General features: G+C 33.9%; 4 protein-coding genes across 5 annotated transcripts; 3 read left to right on the top strand and 1 right to left on the bottom strand.

Moving 5' to 3' along the window:
- Positions 1-2422: 2422 nt before the first annotated feature.
- Positions 2423-5550, top strand: BNAA09G26530D. The gene is made up of 3 exons (XM_013807134.3): positions 2423-2724; positions 4112-4636; positions 4838-5550. Exons 1-3 carry the CDS (start codon positions 2610-2612, stop codon positions 5425-5427), a joined length of 1230 nt encoding a protein of 409 aa, XP_013662588.1. The 5' UTR covers positions 2423-2609; the 3' UTR covers positions 5428-5550.
- Positions 5551-6049: 499 nt separating this feature from the next.
- Positions 6050-8440, top strand: LOC106453596. Its single transcript, XM_048740486.1, has 3 exons — positions 6050-7276; positions 7345-8322; positions 8399-8440. Exons 1-3 carry the CDS (start codon positions 6050-6052, stop codon positions 8438-8440), a joined length of 2247 nt encoding a protein of 748 aa, XP_048596443.1.
- Positions 8441-11420: 2980 nt separating this feature from the next.
- Positions 11421-13006, top strand: LOC106367372 (60S ribosomal protein L18a-like protein). 2 transcript variants are annotated; one of them, XM_013807136.3, is made up of 5 exons: positions 11421-11807; positions 11904-11960; positions 12124-12205; positions 12549-12663; positions 12763-13006. In XM_013807136.3, the coding sequence occupies exons 1-5, from the start codon at positions 11615-11617 to the stop codon at positions 12823-12825; spliced, it is 510 nt and encodes a 169-aa protein (XP_013662590.1). In that variant the 5' UTR covers positions 11421-11614; the 3' UTR covers positions 12826-13006. The 2 variants fall into 2 exon arrangements, with proteins under 2 accessions (XP_013662590.1, XP_013662589.1); XM_013807135.3 differs by having other exon boundaries at positions 11440-11828.
- Positions 12763-17985, bottom strand: LOC106363241 (agamous-like MADS-box protein AGL29). Its single transcript, XM_048740053.1, has one exon. It carries the CDS (start codon positions 14646-14648, stop codon positions 14091-14093), a length of 558 nt encoding a protein of 185 aa, XP_048596010.1. The 5' UTR covers positions 14649-17985; the 3' UTR covers positions 12763-14090.
- Positions 17986-22231: the final 4246 nt, after the last annotated feature.

Here is a 22231-nt window from a genome sequence, read left to right on the forward strand (position 1 = left end):
AAAGTATAGTTAGGTTATATGCATTTGTTATATTGCAGTTAATATATTTTAAATATTACATATGTCAAGTGATTCACGTTTTTGTAAATATAAAATTTAAGTTCATTATTGGGTTGTACTCGTCCGTAATAAACTACGTTAAATATGATATATTTTTAGGTTTATTTAATGACATTAAGTCTAAATTTGATTAAGAAAAACTCATTAATTTAACTGGAAAAGACAAGCATTAAAATATGTATGTTCATTTAATGACATTAAGTTTATATTTGAATAAGGAAAACACATTAATCTAATTAAAAAAACAAACATTAAAATAGGAAATTCAATTTAATTTTTAGTAGGGCTGTTCAATATGGTAAAACCGAACCGTACCGAACCGAACCGAACCGAAATAGACAATAATGTTTGGTTTTGGTATATATCATATAAACCGAATGGATATAACTTTATAAAAACCGTAGGATTTGGATATGGTTTGGTATATAACCGATTAAACCGAATAAACCGAACAAAACCGATTAAAAGTAGAAACATGTAAATATGTATTTATTTTATAACGATACATGAAAATCTATTTCTTACATAAGTTAAATTTGTGTTAATAACTATTACCATAATTTTATAGTAATAAAAAACCTTAATTTGTAAAACACTTGAACTATAACTAAATAACAATACATCACAATTCAGACATCTTATTTTCTAAGTCTTTTTTGATATTTTTGCTTTATTTTAGTCTTCAATAAATTAATATGAAGATTATAAATTTGATGGATAATAATTAATGGAAATTTTTCAATTAAAAAAGCATGACTTTAATGAACACTAAATATGGAAGAGTGAAAAAAAATTTCTTTCATGTTTTTGTTTTGTTTCATATTTTTATTTTCAAAATTTAAAGTTTTGATTTTAGTTATAGATTTGATTATTTTATTTGATGGTAGAAGCATTTTTATTTTTTTGTTCATTTATTTGAACATGTAATATATTTTTAATAAATGACGGTATTGACAATATGACTCTAAAATTCATATAATATGATCTCAAACAAAATAATTATGTTTTCTGGTATAAAACCGAGTAAACCTAAAACCAACGGTATATAAACCGAACCGAACCGAAGTAAATATGGATTTAGAATGGTAGTTATATTTTACTAACCGAAATACCGAAAACCGAACCGATATCCGGATTGAACACCCCTACATGAAAGTGTAATTAACTTTAAAAACTAAGAGGTATTTTATAATGAGTACTTCTCTTTTAATAATAGAGATTATTTAGCAATGTGCTCATGCCTTAAACAAATACTAGAGTTTTTTGATAAAACAAATACTAGATTTGGAATCATTTTCATTCATAAATTATTTTTAAGTAAGTTATAATTTTGTATATTATTTATAAATTTTAATTTTTATACATACACGTCATTTAAGGTATGCTTTAGGTGTAATGTATTTTTGGACGGTGAGAAGAACATACTAAAAATAGACGTTTGGGTACCTGTCTGTTCGAATTTTAGATTTTATAGTTAAATATTTAAATCTTTATTAGGAAATTTATAAACTTCGGTTTAGATCCAGTTTAGATCTTTGTAGCTTTGGATTTCGAAGAAGTAAAAACACCGTTGTTTCCCAATCTCTCTTTATTTTCTGTCACATATCACATTTAATAAATTATTTTTAAAAAAATTAAAAATGTTTTATTTTAGTTATACACGATTGTGAGATTGCGTTAGACACTGGTTGAACTCTGGAACTGGGTTTAATTAGTTCGAAAGTATACAGAAAGTCTGAAATTAATCAAAGGTTAGTTGTGTTACAAAAAAAAAAAAAAATCAAAGGTTAGTTCTGGAGCTTTAAACCGGTTACATTGTTTACATAATTCATACTGTAAGTTTATACAGAATATATATGCTACGTGTAGTGGTTTGGCCGTTTGGGTTTCTATTTATCTTTCTTTCTTTCTTTCTCTATAGGTCAATCTAAAATAGTGATAAAGTAAAGATGCTAAAGAAACATTTAGTTTCAAACTAATAATTCACTCCACAGCCTAAAAGAAATAGAATTTTTTGTTAAAAAAAAAAAGAAATAGAGTTTTATTTGATGAAAAAAGAAAGAAATAGAGTTGGATCAAATGTAAAGTGTCTCACTTTAATCTTACATCTTTACACATCCAACGACAAAAAGAAAGATAAGCAAATGTGAATAAAATTATCTAAGTTTAGTTCCATGATTCCACCATGTCTCTGATATTTATAACAATAATTACAAATGTTTACTTAGATAATAGAGTTAAAAGAAACATTTCTTACCGTTTTCTTTAATTTTTTTTTGTTATGCGTGCATGTTGTCTAAAACATCTGTAAGTAGCTTTGAATATAAAGGAAAAATTAAATGTGAAAATACAAAAATAATGGGAAAGAAAGACAAGGAGTGCGGAATCTTGGATAAAAGGACACTACCCTTCCCTGTCTTTGCTCGCTGCCCGAAAAGAACATACAGAAACACACTTTCTCGTTTCACACTAATAGAAAGAGAAAGAAGTGGGAGATAAAAGAGAGAACACTGGAGGGTGAGAAAGAACAAAGAAAAATCGGAGAGATAATGGCTCCGAACAACAGTAGATGCAAATGGAGTTCCATTTTCATGCTTCTTCTTAGTCTCTCCCTCGCCGTCTCGGTCGCCGTCGCCACCGACAAGGCTCCTCTGGTAGAAGATGGTACGCTTTCACTTACCTCTGTTTTTTATTTTCTTTTCGGTATTTGTGTGATAGTTCTTTTTTACATCGTTTATGGGTTTCCAAAGAATGACTTATTCAATTAGCTTAGTAGATTCGATTTATCATTTCTCAAACAGATTCATCTCTCTGTCCCGAAAACATAGGATATTAACTGAAAGAGATTACTTTCAGAGTATTGATTTAGGCAAAAAAAAATATTGAATGGAGCTAAGGAACTAAATAGAGAGTTAGGCTCTAGGGTTTTGCTTTAATTCTTTTCTTTACTGTTGCTAAGCTTTAAGTAAAGTTTATGTACTGATTAAGATTAAAAGTCAAAGTAGAACTTATGATGTCGAGTAAAAGCAGTAAACAAGCTACATTCTATCTAGAAGAATCCCCATTTTACAGTTCCAGTTAAGCAAGTAGTATTAATATATATTCTGGGGAAATCTGGTATTTCTAATTCAGTCCGTCGCATTTGAAAAGAAACGAAAGTTCTGGATCTAATTGTCAATTAATAATAAAATAAACCATTCATTCTTTCGGCGGCGGAAAACCAATTAGAAAAGAAGCCCTTGTGCTTCAATCAAGGCTTACGAGATTATTCTCTAATTCACATCCGCAAATAAACTGTCTTGGAAACTCTTTTTGTGTGTGTGAGAATGTTGATTTTAACATTTTAAGATAAGATTTATAAGTTTGAAGTTCTTGAATGCTACTACTTCAAGTTGTAAAGCTGAAAAGGGGACAATGAGAGAAAATGTCAAAATCAATAAGAAAAGGGGAAGGGTTCCCGCCCATTAAAAGGTGGTCTTTTGGGCTGTAGTGTTGAAACGACAGAGTGCTGCATAAAACGACATCTAAATGACCCAAGTCACGTAACACTTGTTTGAGTTTTTCAACACGCTTTCTTTATTTTTTCCACCGAAAGTTACATTTGTCTCTGTTTTCACTATTTGGATTGGGAAGTAAATTGGGATTTTGTGTTGTGTGTAGACATAAAAAATTGTTGGTAATATAGTCAAAAGGAGTCTTGAAATAGGTAGACCCAACTCGGACAATGTGTGGTCCCGCAAGTTATAGCATTTAGCGAGACGACACGGGCCCTATGGGCGGGCACGTATAAGACGTTTCGAGCCTCATGTCTTCTCCTTATTTTCATGTACCTATCATCTTCTCTCAAGTAAATTAAAGTGTTATGTCTAATCGACTATCAATTTGAGAAAGACAGAAAAGATGTCTCTTTTCACACAGCTAGCTAACTTAAAAACAAACTTGAACGTGATAGCTTGGCATTTTGCGCAGATTTTTTCTATGCCACTGATCAGATATTCCAGTTTAACACTGAGTTAATTATTGATTTATCTGTAATAAATTGTTATTGTAGGTTTGGTGATAAACGGCGACTTCGAAACGTCACCGTCAAGTGGTTTCTCTGACGACGGAATAGTCGACGGTCCCGGCGAGATTCCAAGCTGGAAATCCAACGGCACGGTGGAGCTAATCAACTCCGGTCAGAAACAAGGAGGGATGATCCTCATCGTCCCACAAGGCCGTCACGCCGTACGATTAGGCAACGACGCAGAGATCAGCCAAGAACTGACGGTGGAGAAAGGTTCTGTCTACTCAGTCACGTTCAGCGCGGCTCGCACGTGCGCTCAGCTCGAGTCCATAAACGTGTCGGTGGCGTCAGTGAACGCAAACGAGGGTGACACGTTGGCGTCACGGGATGTGGATTTGCAGACCCTGTACAACGTCCAGGGGTGGGACCCATACGCGTGGGCGTTTGAAGCCGAAGAGGATCATGTTCGGTTGGTTTTCAAGAACCCTGGCATGGAGGATGACCCCACTTGTGGGCCCATTATCGATGACATTGCTATCAAGAAGCTCTTCACCCCTGATAAACCCAAAGGTAAACTCTCTTTTTACCAAAATTAATCCTTAGTTTCTCTATATTTACTATTTTGTCACTTAAGTTTTTAAATTGTTCACTCTTACCTACACCAAAGAAACCTTATCATTTCCCTTTTAAGCTCGAATTTATTTGTTTTGTTTATTATGGACCCCAAGTTCTGCGATTGATCATTTTGGCCTTTACTTAAAACATTTGCAGATAACGCGGTTATAAATGGAGATTTTGAAGAAGGTCCATGGATGTTCAGGAACACGTCACTTGGTGTCTTACTTCCGACGAATCTCGACGAAGAAACGTCGTCACTTCCGGGTTGGAATGTTGAATCGAACCGGGCGGTCCGGTTCGTGGACTCAGATCACTTCTCGGTTCCAGGGGGCAAACGAGCCGTGGAGCTTCTCTCAGGGAAAGAAGGGATTATTTCGCAAATGGTCGAGACCAAAGCAGATAAGCCGTACTTATTGTCCTTCTCCCTCGGCCACGCAGGTGATAAATGCAAGGAACCATTGGCTATAATGGCATTCGCAGGCGATCAGGCGCAGAACTTTCATTACATGGCGCAAGCAAACTCCACTTTCGAAAAGGTCGGTTTGAATTTCACGGCAAAGGCTGACCGAACCAGAGTCGCGTTCTACAGCGTTTATTATAACACTAGGACTGATGATATGAGCTCCTTATGTGGACCTGTGATCGATGACGTCAGAGTTTGGTTCGCCGGGTCGAAGAAAACCGGAGCTGGTTTTGGGTTTGGAGTTTCGGTTTTTGTTCTTCTGGTTATCGGTTTAGTTTAGTAAGTCGGGATTTAAATTTCCCGGTTTTCACCCATGTTATTGCAAAACCAAGAATTCGTCCAGGATTTTGTATGTTTATCTATCCGGTTAAGCATTCTAGAAATTCGAAAGTTTTTATTTTTATGCGTTGTTTTTTTTTTAAGTCTGCATAATTGTTTAATAAACCGTTTTTCTCCGGAATTTAAAACTTAGATTTCTTGTAATCTGCAATAAAATCTATGTATATAAACTTTGAGAAAATGTGTAATTAAATACCAAACTATCTCAGATTCTCCAAAACAAATACAAACTTTTCATTAACCCAAATAAATCACAAATTTATAATTATTGAGCCATATTGAGTACAAGTTTTCTCACTTTAATTTATCATCTAACCTCCGTTTGATATTAACGGTTAATGATGTGGTGTCGTTTTAAGAATAGAACAAAAACCTAAAGAATCAAAAACGATACTTCTAATATACACGTACTCTTCTTTCTCTGCTCATTGTAAAACCCTAACTCATCTCGTCTTTCTCTTTTCATTCATGCTAAAACTCCATATCTATCTCTTCTCCAAATTGTTATCATCTCTTCTTCTTCCTCTCCTTCATTTTAAAACTGCAATTCATTTTTTACTATCATGGTGATAAGGAAAAAGCTTCCACTACGTCGAAGAGAACCTGAACCTCAACCTGTTGCCGAAGGTGATGAAATACGGTCGGCTGTATTTATAGACTATGACGGAGATGAGTGTGAACCTGTACCCGGTGATGATTGTGAGGCTATTGTTGATGATCCTGCTGATGAGATCGAAGAATATGAGAATGAGGTTTCAGAAGAAGAAGGATGTGGCGTACAAACTGAAGAAGAAGCTTGTGAAGTTTTCTCATCCCACTTTGGAGATGTCGCAAGTAATGATGGAGACGAAAACGATGACAGTGGAGATGATGATTGCTGGAATGAGGATAATACGCCTGATCCTCTATCATCTGATGATGAGGAAGAAGATGCGCGAAGGGAAGCTTGTGAGGATGCAGCATCAGCCGATGAGGTCTTAGCATTGGGGAAGACGTTTTCATCTGCATCAGAGTTCAAGCAAGCTCTTCTTAGGTATTCTCTGAAAACAAGATATGATATCAAGCTATACATATCAACACAAATGAAGCTTGGCGCTGTTTGTTCTGACACTGAGTATGATTGTCCTTGGAGAGTGTATTGTTCATATGAGAAGAGGAAACATAAACTGCAGATAAATGTTTATGTTAATGAACACGCTTGTATACGTTCTGGTTACTCGAAGATGTTGAAGCCTTCATCAATTGCGCAGCTGTTTGCGGAAAGGTTGAGGGTGAATCCTAAGCTTACAGCTAAGGAAATTGGTGAAGATATCAAGAGAACATACAACTTGATTGTTACTGAAGACCAATGTCAAAAAGCTAAGACTAAAGTCACAAGAGAAAGAAGAGCAAGCCATGAAAAACACTTTTCTCGAATCTGGGATTATGAAGCAGAGCTTCAAAAGACTAATCCGGGAACCATAACTGAGATAGTGACCATTCCTGGGCAAACACCAAGAAGCAAGCAAAGGTTTGATCGTATCTACATTTGTTTTGAAGCACAACGTGCAGCTTGGAAGTCGACTTGTAGACCGATCATAGGACTAGATGGTGCATTTCTAAAATGGGATGTGAAAGGCCAATTGATTGCTGCTGTGGGAAGAGATGGAGATAACAGAATTGTGCCGATTGCGTGGGCAGTTGTAGAGATTGAAAATGATATTAGTTGGGCATGGTTTGTGAATCACCTAAAAGTGGATTTACAACTCGGTGATGGGAGCAACTTCACATTCATATCCGATAAGCAAAAGGTAAAGATCTTGGTGTACTTTGATTGTTTTGGTAAACTCGTATCTTACATGTTTTTTTTGTTTGAAAGGGTTTGGTGAAAGCTGTTAACCTCGAACTTCCCAATGCAGAACATCGTATGTGTGCGCGACACATTCTAGGAAACTGGAAGAGAGACAGCCACGACCCACAACTAGAGAAACTGTTCTGGAAAATAGCCCGTAGCTACACCTTAGGAGACTTTACAGAGCATATGAATGCATTGAAGAGCTACAATCAGCTAGCACATCAAACTCTACAAGCCACCAATCCACATACATGGTCTCGAGCTTACTTTAAGGTTGGTTCTTGTTGCAATGATAATTTGAACAACCTGAATGAATCTTTTAACAAAACCATTCGCGAGGCTAGGAGAAAACCACTACTTGACATGTTAGAAGATATTAGGCGACAATGTATGGTACGCACAGCAAAAAGATCTATCATGGCTAATAGATTGAAGACTAGATACACAAAGAGGGCACATATTGCGATAGAAACTGCTATAGCTAAGTCTCAAGATTGTATTCGATACATGGCTACGGGGGATGTTTACGAAATTGACTATCATAACTGCTCGTATAGCGTTGACATGGGTCTGAAAACATGTGGTTGTGGGATGTGGCAATTGAATGGAATTCCTTGTAACCATGCTGCTTGTGTGATAACAGCAAAGAAACAGAAAGTAGATGACTATGTTTCTGATTATTACACTACCATAAGATGGAGAAAAACTTATGAGTGTAGTATTAGGCCTGTGGAAGGGATGAAGTTATGGCCTATGCTGAACAGGTTACCAGTCTTGCCTCCACCAAATAGGTTAGGTAACAGAGGAAGACCAAGCAATTATGCCAGACGGAAAAGTGCGAACGAATCATCCTCTTCCTCTAGTAAAACCAAGTTAAGCCGTGAGAAGCGTGTCATGACATGCTCCAATTGTAGAGAAGAAGGACATACCAAGCCGAGATGTTCAAAACCAAGCGTTCAACCTGAACCTAAACGTCCAAGGGGCCGGCCAAAGAATGATCAGGTGCCCTTTTATTGTCTGTCTGATTTTATATCAATATCGATTCTAGAAAATCTCAAATTTTTATGTTTTCTATTAGGGAGGATCACAAGGTGGATCACAAATTGGTTCACAAGATTGATGGTCGTATGATGCATCTGTTTTTTTCTTTCGTTGTTGTTTTTATCTGTTTCAAACTATCATGTGTTGCTGAGATATTCCTGTTTCCAAGAGATCGTTACTTATCTTGTCAAAGTTGGATTCCTTATGTTTTATGAAAACTATTTATGTCTCCTTTTGTTGCTGCCCTTTGTGATGGTCTTTCTTTGTATCAGTTGTAAGGTTGGCTTGCGTAACAAGTTTTGAGTTTCTTATTTTCTTTTGCATCTTCTTCTTATTCTCAGAGCATAATCGTTAAACAAGAACAAAAACAAACCAGAAAGCTATTGTTATTGCATGTCAGTTTGTCATTACGAGAAAAATGTCACACTGAAATTAACAAATACAATTCGTGCATGTCCAAAAATGACAGAAAAACTTTTAAAAGAAAATAAAAGTCAATTTGCTCGTGCCGGGAAACACTGCTTCTTGAGCTTCCTCATTCATCTCTTCTACTAGAGATTCCTTGGTGTCCACGTATCTGATGTAGTTCAAAGTCTCCTCAAAGTATGGTTTTCGGATTGTGACCAGTAAAAACCACTCGAACATATATAAAATCCTTAAACTGTTGCAGGAAATAAAATTATAAACAAAAATCTATTTCATATCTAGCAATGTCCAAAGAGAAAAGAAAGAAGAGATAATTAGTTTAGATGGGAGATTATTTGCAGAACGAAAGAGAAGACAAAGAAGACATGGTTCTAAAATGGATTAAAAGTATCAATTTGAATTTTTTAGCTTTTTGGTCTATTCTCAAATGACATCATATCAACAAACGGAATATTAGATGGAGATTTAACGGCAAATTAAGTTGACCAAAGGTGTACCTAATATAACCCAGTCAATATAAGTTTGTGATTTATTTGGGTTGATGGAAAGTTTGTATTTTTTTTAGAGAATTTGAGATAGTTTGGTATTTAAATACACATTTTCTCTATAAACTTTTAAAGATCAACTAATAGACTATAGACTATGGTGCTTCCACTGCAAAATCATTGTTCTGATGTAAAATAAGAAACTTCTCTTGTTAAAAATTTTGATTTATTTTTGCATAAAGATATTCATAACATGTGACCAAGGTCAATTAAAAAACCGTACCGGAGATTTTATACATTTCGGTTTGGTTTGGTTTGGTTTGGTATAAAGAATAGGGTTTATATACTTGTCCGCTCGTTATAGAACAACAACAATGGTCGGCTCTGAAAATATAAAAATTGGCTCTGCTTCTCTTTCAGCCGCAGCCGCTGTCTCCGATTCACAAATACACTTCTTAACTCTATATTCCGCAATGCTCACGGCGATTTCATGAGTAGATTCTCGTAGCTGTTCTTTTTCCCATTCTTAGCTTTCATGAACGTTAGAGACTTAGAGATTAGAGTTAGTGTTGTACTGTAGCTTTGTTTTATTCGTTTCGGGAGTATTAGATGATGAAGATGATGAGATATAGCAGGTACTTAAGATCAGTCTGTTGTATCCTTTGGAATGTTTCTTGGTGCAGCAGCTTTTAACTCTGCTATGCCGAATCTTCCGGATACTCAGTCTGAGTGACTTTTCAAATGAGCTTCTTTCTGATTCAGTCATCTTCTACTTCCCTTGTTCCAATTTTCTTTGTTTCTCGGCTTCTCTTTTGATATCTGCACCATAAAAGATTTCTTTTTCTTATGCTGTATCATTGATTCTATGGTCTTTATAAAACAAATCTGTTTTTTTTTTTTTGCAAGTTCTGTTTAGCACTCGATGTAGGTTTTGGTAATGTTTTTGATTAGAATATGAGTTTCTTTTATTGATGATTGGTTTGTTAATCATTGATTTGTGTAGATTGACATATTCCGTCTCCATCATTTACAAATGCGGATTACTTTCTGTTTCAAAGAAATCCAATTTTTTTTTGTTGTATATGAGATTTTTTTATTTTGGGTTATTATTGAAGTTATTGAGTTCTTTCACTTTGTTTATCTTGGGTTGTCAGGAGCGTGAGTTCTTGTTCTTAGTAACTTAGAATCAAATCCATGATAAAAGAAAGTGTCTTTTAACTATTTATTATGGAGGGTTGATAAATAGATGGAAGAGATGAGAAAGAGAGCTAATTGTGATAAAAGGCAACGAGCTTCCTGCTCTCATCAACCTCCTACCCACTGTGATTTTTGCCATTGACAAATACGTCCGAACTTGTATACAAAACAAAAGGGTTTGTGTGGATAAGGATGAGAAAGCAAGATTGAAGAAGCATATATTCCTTAACAATAGGCCGCAGAGTGACATATGACACAGAGATAACTGCGTTTTGTTGAGCAATAAGAGGCACCATGAATCAAAAGCAAGGGGCTTATGACTTGGGTTTATGTGAGTCGGTGAATATTATATACTGTACATCAGAGGAAATATTCTGAGAAGGTCACCGTTGCTTATTATACCACCAGCCTGTCACCAACATTCAAAGGTTCAGTAGTTTCAGAGCGAGAGAAACAAAACAATAGAAGAATATGTTTACTCGACGTAAGCAACTAGTGCTGGACATATAAATCGAAAATCGAACCGGAACGGAGTAAAAAACAACAATTCAAAACTGAATCGAATAACCTGACAATCTGTCTTTTGAACCAAAAAGTTAAAACTATAAGGAAACTGAACGAGAATAAGATGGATAAATAAACATAGTTTATATATCTAAAAATATTAATTATATTAAATTTAAAATTATCAAAAAATTGAAATACAATTATTGAGAAATCTATTTTTAACTTAAATTATTTGAAAACCGAAATCGAATTTTAAGACCAACATTTTATGATTTTTATCAGACATTAGTTTCCAAAATTTAAATTATCCAAACCAAACTAAAAATTGAAGTAACCGGATGTATAAGCTTCTAAGCAACCAATAAGTTGTTCTCGTTCAATTGATTTGCGGCGACCCGGTTAAAGATTTGGTTAGTGAAGCCGGTTAAAGGTTTGGTTTGTCAATCGACTCAATCCTTGTCTTTTGATCCCTTTCACTCGTCTCGTCTCGTCTCGTCTCTCTTCCTCAAGTCTTTTTCTTTTCATCGCCGATCTATCCGCCGTTAGCCGTCGGCAAAAGCGGCGGAATAATCGGATAATCCTCAGGTCTCCGCTTCACGCTCGTGTTGGGGGAAATTAGATTGATCGGATCTGTCTGAATGATGGACGAGGAGTCAGCAAAAACTAGAGAGACCACCGTGAATCAACAACAACAATACTATTACGGAACGTTTCAAGGCGTTGCCAATTATCCTCCTCCCGCTCCGCCACCGCAATTACTACCGCTTCCACGACAACCTATTGCCACGAGTCCCTTGCTTCCTCCTGTACATGGTTATCAGAATCTCCCAGGTTCCCTTTATCATTTTGTTGGTGTGTGATTGATTACTATATGATCTCTTGTGTCTTTGTTGTTTTGTGATCGTTTCCTGTTTGATATTGATATAGGTCATGGTGGTGGTGGTGGTTTTGTGAATTATGCTCAAGGATACCCTGTTGTTCCTCGTATACTTCATATCTTATTCTTAACTTTTTTATTCATTTCTGAATTTTGAATGAAACATTACACATTGCTATGTATAATTTTATTGTATTATGATCAGATAATGAGGGTTGGTTTTGTTACTTTTTTGAATTTGATATTGTTTTTGGTTTTTGGTGTATTTAGAATATACAGTGGTTGAAGTGAGACCGGTGAGAGAGCATGACGTTCCTGTTCCTTGCTGTGGCTTTGGCATGGGCTGGTTCTTGTGAGTTCCTTCTTCATTTCTTTCGCATCTTATGTATCTTCTCGTTATGAATTCTACTTTACAAGTGTTGCCTAATTCGAAATTCACTTGATCCTCTTGATTCATTATTTCGTGAATAAGATCTAAACAAACATTAAGCTTGAACTTGTGGAATCTCGGTTCTTGGTTAGTAGATTTTAGAATATTATCATTTATATCTAGTTGTTACAAAGAAAACTGCCCGTTTGTTGTGGAACTTGCTTCTGATCTGACTATTGTGGGATACTTTTGTAGTTTTAAAACTTTGTCATTCTCTCATATACTTGTGACTTGAATTGTTAAGGTGTTTTGGCTTTGTTCCTAGGTTTATTATGGGCTTCTTGTTCGGTGGGATCCCTTGGTATCTCGGTGCTGTTATTATTCTTTTCACATCTGTTGATCATCGCGAGAAGGCTGGTTACGTTGCATGTTCTATCGCTGTGAGTTTCTCGATCTCCTGTCTCTTTCATTACCTTTGCTGCAGATACACGACTTTAGTCTCTTATACATGTTATTTTGCTGTCTCATGTCTTTTCCAGTCCGTTGTCTATTTGATTGCCGTCATGCTCGGGATGGCTGGGAATATTAACATCATCTGGTGATAGATACTCCCTTACATATCACATTTCAATAACGTATATGCATCATCATAACCATAATAATTTACAAAAGCAAATGTTGTTATTTTGTGTTGTATTTATTCGTTTACAACAATGATGAATATGTTCTTGATTCCTTTGATGGCATCTTCATGTAATATATTTTTGTGATCTGCTTTGTTAATATTTACAGTATACAACTATACAAGTTCCATTGAAGTTGGATTGGACGTGTTTCAAAGTCTAGTGAAATGGAAAAAAAATCAAGCTAGATCATGGGAAAATAAAGCCTAGTGAAATGAAAAAATTATTAAGCTACAAGAAAAGAACGTATTTGGTCGTATATTCCTAGAACAGGATTATTATTTCCAATAGGATACACCACAACATGTACTAGGACACCGAGATGGCGAGTAAACACAGAGTCAGGTTCCCTTGAGAGAGACTCAAAGTTTCATACTTTTTGAGCAATTCAAAGTAGCTCGCTATTTTGCGTGTGTTTAGGGGTGTCAAAATGGGTCATGACCCATGGGTTGACCCAACCCAATTTGATCCATTAACCCAAATGAACTGTTTATTTTTGATCCAATGGGTTAATGGGTTAAAAGGTTAATGAGTTAACAGGTTAATGGGTTAACAAGTTAATGGGTTAACAAGTTAATGGGTTTATTGGGTTGGGTCAACTCTGACCCATTTTGTTTTCAATTAAAAAAAACCATGAGTAAACTCAATTCTAAGGTTTGATAAAATTGGAAAATCATGAATTTCTCTAAAATCCAATCATTTATTCAGTGGTAAAATGTGTTTCCCGCCAAAACCGCAAAATACGTTTTTGTTGATATTGGGTCCATGGGTCAACCATTAACCCATCTAACCTATTTAATTTAATGAGTCATGGGTCAATCCAACCTATTTAATAAATGGGTTGGGTTGACCCATGACCCATTAACAGTAAACCCATTTGGGTTTTGGGTTGGGTTGATCCATTTGACCCATTTTGACACCCCTACGTGTGTTTATGATAATTTTTTTTTCGATGATCATTATTGAAATTACCATAATGTTCAAACAGATCACTACAAGCATAAAATACTAATAATTAGCATAAAATATGTCTGCATTAAACAAGATTTGAAGTTCAAAAATTCAGGAAAAAAAACAAAAAAATAGTCGCCCAGTAGAAAACATATGTCTATTAATTTTCTAAACAAATGATCTCTCTATTATTTTTGTTAAAAAAACCTAAATTTAAAATCTCAACTCGACCATTAGCCATGTTGAGGAAACGACGACGATGCTGCGGCATCATATCTTCCACGGATTTTCGCAGCAGCAACCTCACACAGTTCCTCATAATACTCCTCATACCTCCGCAACAACTGTTTCTCCTCTTCGTCAGTACTCTTCACCGGCAACGACGGTGCATAAGCAGGCTCAGCCATCTTCAGTTTCTCTTCTTCCGCATCTGTTTTGATCTCCATCAGATTGTTGAGGTTTTTGCAGAACTCGTCCATCTTCACTTTCTTATGAGCATCCACGATCAACGATGCCGACGAGTTTCCCTCGCCGTTGATGATTCCTGAGTGATGGTTTCCGTGGAGAAACCGCTGTGCCACGTCATCGAAGGAAGGGCTGCCAAACGTGAACGGTTTTCCTGAGCCGGAGTAGATGAGAAATCCGACGTCGGCGCCGCAGAGAATGGAGAGCTCACTGAGCTTTGTGTAAATTCCGTTTTTACGCTTTGAAAATGTGATGATTCTGTCTTCGTTTTTCGTCACTTTTTTAATATCTATCTTTTGTCTTCCTCTTGTCTTTTTCCCTCCCATCTTTTTGGCAAAGAATATGAAATTACACAAAATGGAAAATAGATAATTTAGAATGAATTGTTGTTACAAAAAAAAAATTTTGAATGAATTTTCTTCTTCTTGTTTTAGTCAAGAAAATATTTTGTTACTGTTTTCTGAGAGCAAAACTATGTTTTATAGATAAAAAAATGTGGTAGTAATTATTGTATTGCATGAAATTTAGTCAATGCTTCAGTTTTTGTTTTTGAAAATTTGATTTCTGTAAGGTAATCTTGTGAACGAGAGTTATGTCATCTGTGACAGTCTTAGATGCAAATTAATTGTTCTTCTTTTATACTACACCGGTCAACAAATCAATTAATTATCGTACCTCCTAAAACTATGATGACATGACTATCACTCACAATGTTACCTCTATTTAATTTACAAGAAAATGTCAAACTTTAAAACAAAAAAAAAGTTGAATCACTAACTAACTTTCATGCAATAGTTAAACTTGATGGTTTGAAATTTTTAATTACTAGTGAAATAATCTATAGTATGAAAAATTATTATACTTTTTCTTTCTCTTTAATGAAAAACTCAATTTTATCTAAAATGTTTCTATTTTTCCAAAGAAATTTTAAGTCCCACTAGTGGCATTTTAGTGTTTTGGTTTTTGAGCATATGACATATATATTAAAATAGAAGCATTTGGTTTTATTGCGTTCACACTATATTGGCCACGTTACATTATCGCATTACTTTGAAAATAAGAACAAGAACGTATTGTTTTAATATAGTTTCTCACAAAACTTTGGTGTTTTAAAGACAAAAAGTTTCTTATTTTGCTTAAACTAAACACAAGCATTCATCATTTAGCTCATACCGATGAACATTCTTTTTCTTTAACTATTATTTACATTTCATTTGATTTTGCATGTATTTAGAAATTATAAAACGAAACCATTGTCTAAAATTCATATAACATGGAACCAAACAAATAATAATAGTTTTTCTATCAACAGAAACGGAAAATTCAAGAAGGCTTATCCGAACAAAACAAAAATAAATAAGGATTATAATGATATTTATATTTTAATACATTAAAAACCAAAAAAAAACCTAAAACCGAACCAATATCCAAATTAAACATGGCCAATGTATTTTTATCTACAAAAATAACTAAATTAACAATCTCATCCATATTACCTAGTAACTATAAATAAAGCTCAAACATATCATGAGTTTGAGTCATAATAATCAAGATGATTCATTAATTAAATGCCCAAATTCAAAAACTCAGTAGTATCATTTGAGAATAACATTTTACTACACACAAATAAAATTTAACCTTAAATAAAAAATCAAAATTTTAGTGGTCATCTTTATTATACACATAAAATTCATAAAGAATTATATCTTTTTGAAAATTCATTATATACAAACAATATTTTATCATACACAAATCAGTAGGAAACAGCTTTAGTCATATGTGTTTATTTTTAAAACATAATTACTCAAAATTACAATATAACAATGTACTACAATACTATGACTACAATCCATCAAGATCGTATCAGATTCGACCACGTGATATATCATTTTCTAAAAAATCAGATTCATTTATTTGCGGCCATGTGTTTGTTTCTTTTATTCTTTTAGATTCAAATCATTTTTAATAAAGACTACTTCGAAATGGTTTGGATTTTTACCTGGTTTAATCAAATTTTTAATTAACAATTTTTTCATTAAATATGAACTAGATTATATACAAGGCGTCCGCCGGGTCTACCGATTCGACCATTGTTCTAGGTTAGATATTAGAACAGTACTCAAAACTCAAATATAATAGAAAAACTTTTAAATTATTATTTTCTAATAAAAAATTAGAAATTCATGCAAATTTTATCAAAATGGTCAACAAACAAGATATCCAGCTTTAAAAGAACATGTCAAAAATAATAGTAGCTTCTAAATCGAATATGGATAAAAATAGTGTATTTTGATGGTTAAAAGTATTATACAAATACATGACACGAGAAATTCATTTTCAATTTATAATAGAAAATTCATATCGTTACTACATTTCAATAATGAGAACATATTGTTCTTCAGTATAGAAGATCTATACTATTAGATCACACATAGCATCTTTAAATTTTATTTTGAACAAATACCACACTTTGAAAAAACAAATGATAAAAACATAAAAACTCAATAGTTAAGATTCAAAACAAAAAAACAAATATGGCAATTTCTAAATCAATTTTCGATCAATAATTGAATAAAACTACGAACATTAACATTTGGATAACAATATAATTTGGAGTTGCGATATTTTTACTTTAGAATCATATAGATTGTATAGTTAAATAACCATTAGAGATCAGCTGAGATTGAGCTCCAAACTTTGACACCAATGCCTCTTCCACCCAAACGTGGAATGACTGTGGAGTCTCCGGTCAAGACAACAACATGTTTAAGGTGGTGGCAAAGAGCGGCATTGTGAATATTCCCTTTTGCTTTAGGGTCTGCTTATCTTTTTCTGATGTCTAAGACCTTTTATCTATCCATCTATGTTTGCTTTGCTTCATGTTTTTTTGGAACTTATTTTGTATCGTCGATCACATTTATAAGGATATCCCATATTTTATATCTATTATGTTATATATGTATACTTTCACATTTTACAGATTTTACTTGCAAAAATGAATGTTATTTTTTACCTTCTAAGTTTTTTAACTTTAAAGTATGCATCTTAAAACCGGGCGTGTGACCTGGAGGTGATTAACATGAGGGCAAAAGCCCAATATGGTGAAACCACCAGAGTTCGAGTCTCGGCCACTGGGAAATTAATATCTCGTCATCCCCAGGGACAAAAGACCGACACTTGGCAACACGTGACTAGTCAGGACCATTTATGTGGGGCCAGAATATCCCTGTAAAATTTAAAAAAAATGTGAAGATGATTATAGACAAAAATGTGGTAGTAATTATTATATTGCATGAAATTAGTCAATGCTGAAGTTTTTTTTTTTTGAAAATTTGATTTTTGTAAGGTAATCTTGTGAATGAGAGTTATGTCATCTATGATAGTCTTAGATGCTAATTAATTGTTTTTTTTCTTTTTGACTACACCAGTAAAAAAAATCAATCCATTATGGTACCTAAAAATATGATGACATGACTCACTCACATCAGAGTCAACATGAGTGTGTGAATGTTTGCTGTCAAAAAAAAAAGACTCACTCACAATGTTACCTTAAGTTAATTTACAAGAAAATGCCAAAATTTCAAAAACAAAAACCGAATCATTAACTAATTTTCATGCAATAGTTAAATTTGATGGTTCGAAAATTTTAATTACGAGTAAATAATCTATACTATTAAAACATGATCACTCATTTTTTTCTCTTTAATGAAAAACTCAATTTTATCTAAAATGTCTATACTTTTCCAAAGAAATATTAATTCTCACTAGTGGCATTTTAATCTTTTGGTTTTGGCATATAACAATACAGCTCAAACAAATCATGAGTTTGGGTTATAATAGTCAAACATTATTCATTAAATAAATGTTCAAATTTGAAAACTCATCAGTATCATTTGAGAAAAACATTTTATCATACACGAATGAAATTTAGTCTTAAATATAGTCCATAAATCAAAATTTTAGTGGTCATACTTTTTATACACATAAAATTCATTAAGAATTACATCTTTATTAAACTCATTATACACAAACAATACTTTTATTATACACACACCAGTAGGAAACAGCTTTAACCACATTTTTTTATTCTTTAAAATCATAATTACTCAACATTACAATATAACAATGTACTACAACAATATGACTATAGCCCATCGAGACATATCAAATTCGACCACGTGATATATTATTTTCTAAGAAATCAGATTCATTCATTTGAGTCCACGTGTTTGTTCTTTTAGTTTCTTTAGATTCAAATCATTTTTAAAAAGACTACCTCCAACTAGTTAATAACGTTTTGTGGGTTTTTACCGGGTTCGAAGATTTTAAATTAAATATTTTTTCAACTAATCTGAACTGGATTATATACAAAGTGTCATGTCTACCGATTCGACCACGGGTCTGGGTTACATACAAAAAAACTGCTTCAAACTCAACCATTATAATAGAAAAACTTTTAAATTATTTGTTATCTAATAAAAAGTTATAAATTCATCCATATTTTATCAAAATGGAAAACAAAAAAAAGACACACACGCTTTGAAAGAACGGGCCAAAAATAGTAGTAGCTTCTAAATAGAATATGATTAAAAATAATGTATATTGATGGTTAAAATTATGATACAAATGCATGACAAGAAAACACATTTCCAAATTTAAAATCGACAATTCATATCGTTACGACATTTCAATAATGAGTTTCTTCAATATAGAATATATATACTATTAAATCACATATAAAATCTTTAAATCTATATCGAACAAATACCACACTTGAAAAAAGCAAATAATAAAAACATCTATACTCAATTTTTAAAAATCAAAATGAAAACAATTGTAGTGTTTATATCAATTTTGGACCATAAGTGAAAAAGGGAACTCGCATGTTAACATTTGGATAACAACATGATTTGGAATTGTGATATTTTTACTTTAAAATCATATATATTGTATATGAGTTGTAGATAATATAAAATTTCAATGTTATAAACAGTAAATAACACATAAATAAATTACTATTATATTATACTTCTAAATCTATTATATAATAGGAGAGTTTCTCTCCTCCTGATGCGACACGTCAGCGATCTGTGGGTCCCACTTTTTAAAAATGTGAAAAAATGTCAAATATGTGGCTCGAACCCAGGTTATTAAGATATAAGCACCCATAACTATACCATTGCACTAAAGGATAATTTGTACATTGATAGTCGAAACTAATATATATTATAAAGGTCGGAAACTAATATAACATTATGGACCCCACCTCTTATTTTTTTTAATTAATGGGTAATGAATGTACTTCGACAAAAAATGGGTTTTGGGCTTATTGATTTTCTGTTTATTAGGCTTTGTATCTGCCCAAAGTGGTGATACGGACAAAGCTAAGAAGATTTGGGAAGCCGCCATCTTCACCATCTCCTTCGTCGCTTGCGATTCTCCTTCCGGCAATCAACTATTATGGTCGATTTTTAAGGCTCTACGCACGTTTTGCGCCTACCAAACGCTTAGTTTCTCCTCTAACGCCTTCAGAGCTCTCATATATATAGAATCCCTCGAGGTAAAAGCTCCATCTTGTTTCAAACTTTTCTTTCTCAGTTTTCCGATCGCTTTACTTTCTCACATCCGTCACGAAAATGACTTATCCAGCTGCTCCAGCCGCTTCAGCCGTCGTTCCCTACTCCACCTTCAACTCTCTCCGCCTTGGAAGGTCCATTCAGTCCATTGTTGGTTGGCTCATCCGATTCTAGGATTCCAGGAATATTAACAAGAATGAAGAGTTTATGGGCATCACCATTCTCCTCCTTGATGAACTGGTGATGATTGTTTCTAACTTATTTTTTATCACTTTAACTCTGCTTTGCTTATTCTTTGTTCATATATGATACGTGTTTTCATCTTTTTGTTTTGGTTTTGTATATGGGTTTTTTTATGAACAACTAATGATTTTTCTCTGTTTTTCTTACAGGATTCTGTGATCTACGGTTTCATCCCTGCAATCTCCTAACAAAAAGGAAAACTGAATGAATTATGTTTTTAGCAACCGAATCTAAAAGAAATAAAAGACATCTTACTTAACAAATTAAAACCTTTTCTTTTGCAGATTCCAGCAACGACGAAGCATCCGAGGACCAACGACAATGGAATGATGCGGACGAAGCCTAACTGATGTAAGTAAACTCCTCTTCAATAACGCATCACACTATTATCGCTCCCCAATCTCACAAACTTAAGCTCATCATGTCAGGGATCCCACATGTGATGTTGTCCCGACGACGGAGAAAAAAAAAGAAAGATAACTTAACGTTTTTTATTTTATTTTCAGTTTTTAAGTTCAAATCATGTTTTAGACATGGAACCCAACATAATTTGAGCCCAAAGATTTTAAACCCACAATTACTTTTTCATAATGTAAAAACGTCAACCTTCGTTTATGTTTTGTTAAACTATTTTAGTCTTTATGTTTTGTTAAAAAATTTCACACAGGGGGCAGATCTCCTTAGAAGGGGAGCCACTCGCCACGATGCTTCCAGTTTCACCATTCTTGAAACTCTTATGAACCACAGAGCCAATATAAGAGCTCTGTTTCAATCCAACGGCTGGATTTTGTCACAGACCACCGCTAAGCCTGAAGAGGGAAGAGAAGTGGAGTGCTGCGTTTTGGAAGATGGTTACTTGGAGTTTACAAGATGAAGATGGAACCCGTGACGAGGAAGACGAGGAGAAGTGTTACATGGAATATCCTAACGTTGAGGATGTAGACAATGTGTGCTCTTAGCGATGAAGATTTGTGTAGCTTTAATATATGCTACTACGGTCCTTGAGCTCCCTAACAATTACTAGCAAACAATGTGTATTTTGAAAAAAAGAAAAAATTTTGTAATGCAAGTAGTTTGAAACTTTGAGTATTTATTCAAACAACGGATATATACAGAGTTGATAACTTGATATGGACCCTCAAATAAGTTGGTGCTGCGCTGTCACAATATCTGTCTTTTTAGTTTCATATACCTGACGTAAGCTTCTTCATCTTCTTCTCTTTCCCTTTCCGTTGTTCCACGCTCTCTGTTTCATGTTTAGGCCTTTTTACATTCTATATATTTTACCTTAATTATACTTTTTGAATTTTCCTTCTGTTTTGGGAGATGTCTCTAACTTGAGTTAATCGTCAAAAGCTAAGATCAATTTTGTTGTCTTACTTCCGATAAATTTTATTTTTTAATTTGCACAAATCTTAAACAACATCAACATCCCGTAAATCATACCGCCCCACCGATATCCAAAGTAACCAGCCCCGCGCTTGCGCGGGGTCTCCGCACCTAGCTAGTTAATAAAATAGACAAGTTAGAGACTCAAAATTTTATAATTTGAAAGATAATAGCTTTATTTGTAATAAACTTAAAACATATAACATCATTTAAATCAAACTCAATAAGCACCTAAAGCTCTTCCATTTTTCTCGTGTCGACTTGTGTCTCAAGCTCTTCATACTTGTCCAGTAAATTCCAGATGCAATCTTGAAGTTTTGTTTTGAGTAACGCATGAACCGGTCCTTAATTTGGACCCAGTGTATACTTTAATGTATGGAGTCTTCTTTAGCATTCATACTGTGTGATATTGAAGTAGTCTATGGTGACTTATGTTGGACATAATAGTAAATACTCAAAGTCTTACTTCATGTTTTATTCCTTGACTGAAGTAGTCGATGGTAACTTCTGCTTGTACTTAAATTTTATCTCTTTGTACATTAGAAAATTTAACATTTCTTCCTCAATCTTCAATAAAACTAATATAAATACTACCGATCCACACAAATTTCTTTACACCTCTTCATTCTCAAATAGAAATAAAGCAAAAGCAAAAAAGTTCTTTCATAATGTCTTCTTCAAGACTCACAATTGGAGTCCAG

The sequence above is a fragment of the Brassica napus genome, chromosome A9 (assembly GCF_020379485.1).
Source record: "Brassica napus cultivar Da-Ae chromosome A9, Da-Ae, whole genome shotgun sequence".
Taxonomy (NCBI): domain Eukaryota; kingdom Viridiplantae; phylum Streptophyta; class Magnoliopsida; order Brassicales; family Brassicaceae; genus Brassica; species Brassica napus.